The 11,508-nt window shown below is 37.4% G+C and overlaps 1 protein-coding gene across 1 annotated transcript in view; it reads right to left on the bottom strand.

Annotated features, from left to right (window-relative positions):
• Nucleotides 1–352: 352 nt before the first annotated feature.
• CCNT1 (cyclin T1) overlaps nucleotides 353–11,508 on the bottom strand; it is a 28,854-nt gene continuing 17,698 nt past the window's right edge. Inside the window, exons 4-9 of the mRNA XM_044677482.1 lie at nucleotides 10,449–10,509; nucleotides 8,131–8,193; nucleotides 6,458–6,503; nucleotides 5,224–5,387; nucleotides 4,417–4,487; nucleotides 353–1,777 (exon numbers count right to left, since the gene is read on the bottom strand). Coding sequence (XP_044533417.1) covers nucleotides 386–1,777; nucleotides 4,417–4,487; nucleotides 5,224–5,387; nucleotides 6,458–6,503; nucleotides 8,131–8,193; nucleotides 10,449–10,509 — 1,797 coding nt within the window. The 3' untranslated portion in view covers nucleotides 353–385. The remainder of the gene's footprint in view (nucleotides 1,778–4,416; nucleotides 4,488–5,223; nucleotides 5,388–6,457; nucleotides 6,504–8,130; nucleotides 8,194–10,448; nucleotides 10,510–11,508) is intronic.

Raw genomic sequence — 11,508 nt, 5'->3', positions numbered from 1 at the left:
CTTTTGATATATTAAAACCCCAATAGTTCCACAAGTTTTGTTTTTTGTTTGAAAGAAAAGTTACACTTTTCAGTCCTGACAGGGAAATATGGGGGGCTGGAAAGGGGGAAAAAAACCACCATTGCCAACCACCCTGTTAGGAGACACAAGAGCAAGAAAAGAGGAAGTGTTTTCAATCCTTCACAGCTTTAAGGAATTCTCACTTCTCTAATACCAGTAAAAACTATAATAAAATAGTTATTTCTGAGGCAGTGGATATAATAACATCCTACCCTCTTACACCCTCCTTTCCCTGGCCCAAGGAGGGTGACAAAAATTTCATATATGGAAAGTAATTTTCTTAGTCCAGACTCAGTAGTTAAAAAAAGGGAATCTCTTTTTTTCTTTACTTAGGAAGGGGTGGTAGTGGTGGGGGAGGTTCTGATGGTAGAGGAGGTGGTCGGGGTTTGTCTAAATTGCCTGCTCTGGAGGGAACCCCACTAGCCCGTGGATTCAGGTATTCACCGTAAGAGTGAACAAATTCATAAGCAGAGGGTTGTGTGGGCTGCATGCCCTGGGCACTAAGCAGTGAATGGAGCATGTTAACAGTGTCTTGATAGTCTATTGTCTGGGTTGTATTGTGTCCATTTGCTCCAGTGGAGTTTTTGTCCGATTTCACATGAGGGGCTCGGGAGAAGGGGAGGCTGCTCGTTTCTGAGCTATGCCCAGGCAACTGTGTCATTGCAGGGAGAGGCGGGAAAGGGAATGTCACAGAGGATGATTTAGAGGTCTTGCCAATTTTGGCAGGGTGCTCATACATTACTGCAGACTCCTCAGGTAGGGGCCTTTTACGGGCTGAACTAGAAGAGGAAGAGGAGCCAGACAAGTTGTAGGCTTTGTGGGCCAAGATGTTTGACTGGCTGCTATGTTTTGAGTCACCCACTCGCTTGTTCCCAGAACCAACAGGGAGTTGGGAGTGGGAGTGTTTGTGTGAGTGGTGATTGTGGTGGTGATGGTGATGATTGGATGTGTGGACCTTGTGCTTCTCCTTGTGTTCCCGGGTCTTTGCCCCAAACTCATCCACAGAGCTGTGTTTATCAGTTGCTGTGTGAACTTTAATTCGCATTTTTATCTCCTCTGGTTTTGCAGAAAGGGCTTTATCTCCTCCGCCTACCATAGGAATTCTCATTTTGAGGGCTGCTTTGTCTGCCTTTTCCAGACCAAGTCTGTCTGGGTTTTCAGAACTTTCCATGGGAATTTTCAGAATGACAGAGGAAGAATGGCTCTCTTGCTGGGCTAGTAGATTCTGGGCAGCATATGCATACTGTGATTTCACATTGGCCTCCATGTTTTCTAGCTGTCGCTTTTGGGCAGCCAGTTCCTCAGCATGCTTGGCTCGGTACTCCTTCAGAGACACCTTTGCAGTGGGCATACTTTTGCTGCTCTGCTTCTGAGAAACAAATGCCGCTGGGTCCTGTTGCAAAGAATGGTCAGCTCCCATAAGTGTGAGATGCTCATTAGTCCGATGACCCTGAGTAGACTCCAGCTTGAGAGAGTGCTGTGAAGGCAGCCAGTGGTCAGCCTGCAACATCTCCATGGTGCTCAAATCATTTGGAGACTTCTCCTTGGCTGGGAGAGAAGGCACAGTGTTTGTTGTGTTAGAAGTCGACATGCTCATTAAGCCTGCGATGTTCATATCTGAAGAGCTCCTGGAGATCATGCTCAGGATTGCCTGCTCTGAAAGGGAGTCGTCTTCTCCTGGGTCACCTGATTTAGATTTCCTGGCAGCTTGGCAAGCCTAAAATCAAGCAGATGACCATTAAATATCCACTACATGCAAGCCATTATATGAGAACAAAGCAATTGGGTTCAAGTCTTTGCATCCCAGTCTGACACATATTGGCTGGCTTTACTTAACCCCTGAACTCTAAACGAGACTAATTTTCTAAGAAAGAATTTATACTTACAAATTTATATGACAAACTGCTAGGGCCCTGAGTCATTAACTACCTTGCCTTTGTTCTAGATGTACAAGTTATCTTCCTCAATAGAATGCAAGTTCCCTGTGAGATTGTTTCTTTTTTTAAGTTTGTATCCTTAGTAGTCAGCACAGAGCCTGGCACATCAGATTAAATACTTGTTGTGTGTCTCACTGGTGATTATTTGCAATAATAGAAGGAATTTTTCACTAGGAGCTTCCTCCCCACTGGTGAAATCCCAGATCTCATCAAACAAAAATTAAGATGATTAATAATCTTAAATGCTCAAGACAATGAGATATAAGGACTCTGCTTCATAATTAGAGGGTGTGACAAGGACAGAGACAGAGGGTTCCAACAAGTAAATCCACTCTCTATACTTTACCACGAGTATGCTCTAGTAGAGAATTAAAAAAAAAGAAAAAGCACTAGAAAAGAAATCAGAAATTTGAATTCTAAGTGCTTGACTCGGGACAAGTCATTTAGCCTAAGCTTCAGTTTCCTCATCTGGACAATAATAACAACACTAGCTAATAATAACAATAACAATAATAACCTTATGATCAATGTAATTTGTAAAAGTGCATTTTAAAATAATAGTCATAGACAATAATATCAGCATTATTTCAGCACTTAGCAAAGTGATTATAATAAAGCAGATGCTCGGTAAATGTTTATTAAATAACAAAATCAAGATTTTAAGAGTCTAAAAGCAAACTGTATAAATTTATTCCAGGGTGGATCAAGTTTATCAAGAAATTAATTTATTTCTGCCTAAACAAAAAGCACTCAAAATGAAAGAATGCTCCAAAAAAGGTAACAATAAGAAAAGACAAACCCAAACAACTCTGAATTCACATTGCAGCAAACTGGTAAGATGACAAATATGACAAAACAGGTACACTAATGTACTGCTGGTGGAAATGGGAACTGGTCCAACCATTCTTGGGAAAAATTTGAAATTGTGCTAACAAAAAGGCCAAAATGTTCATGTCCTCTAACCCAGAAATCCCACTACAATCAATGATAAAGGAAATGAAGTCAAACTTCCTATATGACACTGAATTAGAAATGAAAAATAAAGATTTTTCTATTCACAAGGCCCTGCAAAACCTTCCAACTAAAGTTAAGTTGCACAAACAAGGAGATGAAGGATAAAATTTATTGAGCACCCTTTGTAGTAGTCAGGAACTGGAAACAAAGTAAATGCTCAGCTATTGGTAAATGGCTGAACAAGCAGAAGAAAATAAATGTAATGGATTATTAACAATAAAAGTGATTGATTTTCAGAAGAGTTTAAAATCATGAAATTAAATTCACATGTCAATTTATGAGCATTAGGGAAATTTGAAGTCAAACTTTCTACTTGAATAAGAAACAAAAATCATTTCACACACAACTGGTTTAGAGAAGTATAGGAACTGATGAAAAACTATATAACAAGCATAACAAAAAAAAATATATAAAGAAAAAATAAAATGGAACACTGGGAAAATTCTAATGACAAAGTTTGCCTCAAAGAGCACATGCTTTGTTTGTGGTGTGGAAGGAAAGGGCTAGTATGAACTATGCATATATAACATCGAACTTGGTTGATACAAAATCAGCTGCTGAGTTTTTAAAAATTCTGTTATAAAGGATTACTCCCTTCAAGAGAGATGGAAAGAATATACTGGGAAATGTAAACTTTTTAGCAACAAAAGATAAAAGATTAAGAATTTCAATGAAAATACTGACAAAAATAACTCAATTCAATATAAATGGCTATAGAGAGGGCACCCTATCAGGTGTGAGAAGGCAGGAGGCAGAAATTCAAAGGAAAAAGTAAGATAAGATGAAACCTAGTGAACACATATTTCTCTGTCCTATTATGCCTGACATACTTCCCCTCGATATTTTGGGATATCCTGGCTATGAAACTATTTAAGAGACAAGAATCAAAGAGAAGCCTTCGAGACCCTTTCTAAATCTAGACCTCTGAAAGGCAAGTTGATTTTCAGAACCTCAGTTTAAAATCATGAAATTAAATTCACAGGTCAGTTTATGAGCATTAGGGAAATTTGAAGTCAAACTTTCTACTTGAATAAGAAATAAAAATCTTCTTTTCACCACAATCAAAGTTAAAGTGGAACGAATAAACAATTTCTGAAATCTTGCTAATATCCACTTTCAAAAGCATATATCTTCTAACAGAAAGTCTGCATGCAATGAAATCAATGTTTATTGAATGACTGCCCCACAATGGTGAAGTTACACAATACCAAAGAACTCCTACTACCACCCACAGTCCCTGGTTTCTGGGCAAGAGCACAAGCTATGTAGCTAAAGTCACAACTATTGCATAACTTAAGAAGGGAAATTCCAAACTTAGTAAACTGATTCAATTTATGTAACCTGATGCAGTCAAGAAAAAAACAACTGGCTTTGGTCCACCAGACTGATTATCAATAATACTTACCCTCCAATTCCTAATGCGTTTGAGTCTGTTAGGGGTTTTTTCAAGGATCTGTAGGAATTCATGAGTCAGTTCTGTAAGTTCAACAAAATACACATGAAAAACTCATAAAGGCAATTTAAAATTTTTGGCTAGCTTCATCTGTGTAATAGCTATGGTTAAGTGTAAAGAACAGTACATTTGTCCTAAGATTTGTATAAGAATCTTAGCTCTACCCCTTATAAACTATGTGACCTTGGGCAAAACCACACTTAGCCTTGGTTTCCTAATTCATATATATTCATATAGGAGGGTAGGAAGTAGGAAAGGGAGACCCACAGATCAGATTTGTAATTTCATCTGGTACAGAAACTTTCTCAATGGGAGATTATCAACTCAAATGCAATCTATAGTTCAGAAGGTTGCCTGAGGCAGTAAACAGCTAAAGGATTTGCCCATGGTCACCAAGGTGGCATGCACCAGTCTACTTGCCCTCAAAGCAAGTTCCCAAACTACTGAATCACACTGGGGCATTCTAAAATGATATTAACATCAATTTCTGCTTATCTTATAGGCCTCTGAAATGATCAAATATGAATTTATGTAGGCCATAAAAGGGTACTATAAATGTCTGCTACAACCACCTTCATTATCATCATCTTTACCACCATTACCACCAACTGCAAGAAAGGAAGCTAGAATAAAACTTATAGTTACTGAACCTCAAAAGCTTGATATATAGGAAACCACAAGAATAAACATTTTCTAAGATGAGTCTCAATGATAGAACCAAGTGAAAAATGTTTTTAGAGGTCCTTCTCCAAAACTCACCATCAAGAAGCTCCAGGGTTACTGTGACATCCACATACTCCCACCAGTGTTTCCCATCACTGGAGACTGGGATCTCCCAGTTGGACCACTTACAGGCCAGGTGAATGCAGACGCAAGCCACCACAGGAGGTGTGTACTGCAGGCTAAATGTGGTCAAGTGCAGGCTGATACCAATCGGAGGGAGAGAAACAGAAAGCCATGAGCTCTCAAGCCTGAACCCAAAATTTTCTGCTAAATAAACATTGGGAAAAAAAACAGGTAAAAATGCTCAGATTCAATAATCAAAATGGTCTTCCTGCCAATTTACCTACATGCAAGATTTGAAAATTTCCCCTTCTTTGCTCAAATCACTTCAATTCTATTCCTTTCTGACAATGTGTCTACTAACTGACATTCTAGATGTAGGCAAATTAATCCCTTTCTAATAGTTTTAGAGTAGGCTAAAGCCATAATCTAGTAAGTAGCAGGTGGTTGGATTCCTTAGAAGCATCCAGTTGTCAAAATGAGCTTTACTTAAGCTGAGAACAAGCTTAGACCTTTGGGAAAGTAAATAAGACACTCCTTCTGGCTGACCTGAGCTTGCCCTGTATATAACTAGTTTCTTAATCAAATAGAACAAGGAAGAAAAATTTATCAGCAAATTATCTCTGGGAACCAATAATAATGTAATAATTCACTCTGCTTAAAATGACACAGCAGTGCCTTAACTTTATCCTTAAATTCTCGTGTTCTGTGGCCTATTTCAAAATAATGAAACTTTCCATGTCAGGGCATATGAATGGCAAACGGAAGACAAGGGAGGTCCAATCTTTTTGCCTTTTGAGGTCAGCCAATGGGCTGGAGAAAAAAGGAGGCAGAGGATATCATCTATATGAACGTTCTGATGATTCTGAAAAAGGGAAAAAATGTTGCAAGACTCTATACAAACCAGAGTTCAAATTGTTTAGAGAAATGGTTCTCAGTGAGTCTAAAATTCTTAAAGACCTCTTAGAACTATGCTACTGGGTTTTCTAAGCCCTTATCAAAGAGATATGACAGTTAAGAAGCTACAGAGTAGTGTTAAATTTTGTAAAATATAAAGCACTAGGGAAAAATGCATAGCACACCATGGAAAGTGGTTAGAAAATAGTAAATAATCTTGGAACCAGGTTTCCGAACTCTCAATCCTAAAAAGGTTGCTATCTCCAACCCAACCAAGGAAAACCCATCCCATGAAACAAATAAAAGTAAAAACCTGTTGGTTGCCATGAAGTAAGAGGTCTGTGCCAAGTCTTTGCTTGCTGGAAAAAACAAACAAACAGTATGTTAGCTGAAAATGTGATCTTAGTGAGAATAATTTATAGGAGAGCCATTTACAAATTTTCATTATTAGCCTATTTCAATATTCTTCATGCGTAACTAGATAGAATTATGAACTCTTTAAAATCCAGAGGAAAATTAATGATCTGGAAAAAAAATTAAAACCAAAAGGAAATACTAAAAAGGGCCTTACTTTTTGCAAAACCAGCTTTTACAGAACACGAAACACTGTAATATTTTTTTTTAAACCCTTGTACTTCGGTGTATTGTCTCATAGGTGGAAGAGTGGTAAGGGTGGGCAATGGGGGTCAAGTGACTTGCCCAGGGTCACACAGCTGGGAAGTGGCTGAGGCCGGGTTTGAACCTAGGACCTTCTGTCTCTAGGCCTGACTCTCACTCCACTGAGCTACCCAGCTGCCCCAACACTGTAATATTTTTAAAGGAGATGGTGTTAATTCGGAAAAGTCAATGGCTCTGTGAGGGACATCTATTCCCATAACACACAGTCATCATATTAATAAACATTTAAAACACCCCCCCATTAATTTATTTGGTATTTCACCAATTAAAACAAAACAAAAACTCATTTCTCCCTCTAGGAAAATTGCTACATTAAAACCCAGATTGTGGAAGTTTCCTGGTATAGTGGCTTTTTTCAAGAATAGTAGCATTTAACTTTAAACATTTTAACATTAAAATTTAGTAATTTTTTAAACTTAAAAATATAATTAAAAGAGAAACATGGAAGGCTTGTAAAAGATTCAGAGAATGACCAATAATGATCTACAATAAGATTGTAATTAATCCTACTAAAAGAGAAAAGAGTGTTTTCATAGAAGCACTATGAAGTAGCAAAATATTGGAAACAAAATAGTTGTCTATCAACTGGAGGAATGGGTGAAAATATGAATGTAATGGTTTTACTGCACAATAAAAAAGTACAAGAATATTGGGTAAAGACAGGAAGAGATAAGGAAAACAAAATCAAAAGACTATACGAATTACTATAACATAAAAATTACAAAACTTAAAAGGATGGATGAAATTTTACTAATTTACAATGGATAATCTTGGTTCTAGGGAAGAGAAAATGAAATATATTTTTTCTCTTGACAGAGAGGTGGTGGACTATAATTCTTCATAGTGCCGGGCACACAATGAGGGCTTATGGTTAGGCTTGCTGAATGACAGGTTCAGAATAGTGTTGTATGCTTTGGCTGCTTTGCTAATGAGTTTTTTCCAGCTACAGGGAGGGTCCACTTTGGGATGAAGGTAGGAGGGGAAGAAAAGTATTTGGAAGTAAAAGACATCAATTTCCATGGAAAAAAAAGTTTGGAAACAACCTTTAAAAAATAGGTTAGTTTCTCATCTGCCTAGGAATGAGACTGAGTTTGTGGCTTTATTGATAGCTGAAAAGACTTGGTAACTTTCCAAGGTTGCTTCCAGTATTATGACTATTAGAACAATTACATGAAAGGAAAGCCAGAACTTGTACTTTAATTCCTAACAAATGAATTCTTATATCATGTGTGTATAGATGCTATCCAGAAATACTACCCTTTACTGCAATATGATTCAAATTAGAATCCTCAATCCTGGATTTCTTACCTCGAACAAGTTGTGTGCACTTCACCACATGTGTGTGTGGATGGTCAATTGTTATTTCAAAGCCTGAAAAAAAAATGTAGAAGAGGATTAGTTAATGAGAAAAAGATACTCAATATACTTTGCACCCCTTGCATCTGTGCAAGTAAAATGCCTCCTTCCCCTCCCCAAAATAGCTGTTCAGGGGAATAAGAGGTCTGAAGACAGAAAAGAACTCTTCTCTATGTTGAATTATCTCCAAGACTGATTTAAAGCCTAGTTATAAAATTGAAAGGCCATTGCTGTTTCTAGTTCTCCAAGAAATTAAGAACTTCTTCAATGTTGAAACACCACTGAAAACAAAATAATTTTTAGTTACAAACATAAGAACCTAGTGTAAGGGCCTGGGCAGCAGATGGGAGGAGGGGAAGGGGGCAAATCCCTGGAACATTCTTGCTCAGGACAAAAATAACAATGTTAAGGATATTCCCCTTTCATTTCTCCATCTAAAATTTAAATTAAGGCATAATTATCTTCTAAGATTAAATTTCAACCAAAAGAAAATTTATTGTTTTGTTGTACTATTTTATTCTTTTATCTGCTACAAATTGTATTATACTCACCATTTTTAGTTACAGTCAATACAGAATTTGGTGCAGGAATAGTGTTTTTAAATTTGCTTTTTTAAATATAATTTTCAAGTTTTAGAATGTACATATTTCCTTGATACAAGTATATAAAGGAAAAGCTACATCATGGAAATTTTTCTTATATAGACTATTCCATGGGATCAGATAATAGAACTTTTGGTTAGGTTGGTACGTACACCATGAAAAAAGAGATACTAAAAGTCATATTAACTGTAACCCAGGTGCTTAAACTTAAATAGGCTATACAAAATAAATAGCTATGTATCAGCTAAAATCTCAATCCTAAAAGGGAATATTTAGACTTAGAGCTAGGCTAAACCTATGAGGTCAGAGTCCAACCCCCTCATTTTAGAGAAGAGAAAAACTAAGGCCAAAAGAAGTTCTGACTTGCACAAGGTCATGAAAGCTATTAAAAGTATCAGAAACAGAATTTGAACTTCCTAACTCATAACCCAGAGCTCCAGCCACTGTGCCACTTAGCTCATTATTTACCTTTGGATAAAGACAAAGCTGATTAAACAACGGAACTTTAAAAATATCTTACTTATTTCAATAAAAATGGGAGTTTCCTTTGTTATCCCATGAACTTTATTTTATGCCCATAAAATCATTCTGAGAAGAGGGCTATCATTTTCATGAGACTGCCAAGGGGATTCATGAAACGAAAACAAAGGTCCCCCCAATCTGGACCTATGAGAGCAATCTGATTAAATGCCTTTGTTTTAGTTCAATATGCCTTGTAACATTACTTTGTTGGAAATATGATCTCTCTCCCTCTCTTTTTTTAAAAACCCTTACCTTCCACTTTAGAATCAATACTGGGTATTGGTTCCAAGACAGAAGAGCAGTAAGGGCTAGGCAATGGGGATTAAGTGACTTGCCCAGGATCACACAGCTAGGAAGTGTCTGAGGCCAGATTTGAACCTATGTTCAGGCTTTCCATCTCTAAGCCTGGTTCTCAATCACTGAGCTACCCAGCTGCCCCCTGGAAATATAATCACTTTAAATGTGATTTTAATTGTTTTAAGGCAAAACTTTTACCATACTTCCCACTTTATAACATCAATGACCAAAAACAACTCTATGACTAACTTTTCAACAATACATCTTTGTATGGTAAGGTACACCACATAGCAAATTTGCCTTAAGAAATATAGCACAGGGAAAGAAATGTGGTTAAGAAAAGAAAACTTCGGATTCAAAGGCCTAGAGAAATAGTAAATTAGTTTTTAAAGGTAGAGCACTGAAGACAAACTATAATTCTATTCCAAATGCAACACTTAAAAGGGAGTTGGCCTCCCACTCTGCTGTCCAGGCTGGTCACACGACCCAATAGAAGGGTTTGTTACAATTTAAAGACAAACATCAATATCCAGAGCCCAATGGCCAAACAGAAAACAAAACCTATGGGAGAAAAGCAGACAGGTTTTGTAGACTTGGATTCGTTTTTATGCTGCCATTTATCAAAAGACTAAAAATGCATATTAAACCTGAAAATCATATTAAAAGTAAATATGAACCACAAAGCCTGTAAAGAATCCGTTGTTTGAGGTCTTGCTCTTTCAGAGGCCAGGTGTATTTATCCTTCATCTGTGGAGCAGGACATAGGTTAGGTTAGGCCCTCAGCTCTGCAAACTCTTCACAGTCTGGGTGAAGCCCAAAGGTGGCAGCCCGTCCGCTTTTAAAACTTACCCAGGGTCTGCAGTATTATGCTCTCTAGAATGACCAGGTCTTGGACTTGTTGCAGGTAAGCCTGGGGTTGAGAGGACAGGCAGGTTACTCACGAGGAGGCACTCTATAAAGCCTGAAGAATTATAACAATCTCTCTTGGGATAACCAGGAAAAAAAGGGAATAGAATCTTTATCCCATACTTAACACTAGAGGGAATTATCAAAGATTCCCCTAAAATGTGAGAGGGCTAAATGCTAAAATGTATTACTTGGATAAGAGATGACTAGTACAAAAGTCTTATGGGTTCAATTAATTTCCCAGGGTAAATCTAATAATATTTTAGTTCTGAAGTAGGCATATAAGATACTCAAATTGCCTCAAATATTTTGCTGCTGGGTAAAGCTTTTCCTTTTAGGGAGGATGAGTTAAAGTATTGTGAGGATAGAGTAATAAACAGCCTAATGTTATTTAACCCTCCTCAGAAGACTGCCTGGATGGCAAAATGGCATAGTTTAGGAGAAAATACACCAAATGGAGCCAAAAGAGCTAGATTGTGGTCTCAACTTTATAATGAATTATATAATCTTAGGTAAATCCTTTTCTATGCCATTTTCTCTTTCAATAAAATGAGAATTATCTGCCCTTTCCCCTTGTGGGATTCAAATGAGATAAAAGATGTAAAAATATTTGGGGGGAAAAGGGCTTTTCTCTTTACTTATGTGGGCAAATGATAATTCAGAAACCTTAGAATGTAACATAGTCACAACTTCCAAATAAAGCTGTTCTGATATAGAATCAAAAGGGAAGGCTAAAGAACACAAGACAAAGTCCACGACTTGGGAAAAAAAAAAAAAACACTTAGGGAGATGATGCAAAAACCTACCTTTCTCCACATGGTAAAGTCCTCATTCTAGTGCCTATTTAGGCAAAGTATGACTGAATGAAGCATCTTTACCCTACATCTGCCTCCTTTTGACCACTAAAGTCAGTACAGATGTGCTCTGCTTGAGGAAACCCTTTGCAAGAAATTCTAAATGTTTAAATAAGATCCAGAGATTTCTTTAGCAGTCAGTGCCCATA

This window comes from Gracilinanus agilis, chromosome 5 (genome assembly GCF_016433145.1).
Source record: "Gracilinanus agilis isolate LMUSP501 chromosome 5, AgileGrace, whole genome shotgun sequence".
NCBI lineage: Eukaryota > Metazoa > Chordata > Mammalia > Didelphimorphia > Didelphidae > Gracilinanus > Gracilinanus agilis.
Note: the sequence above shows the minus strand (reverse complement) of the source record. Positions and strands in the feature narration are given on the sequence as shown.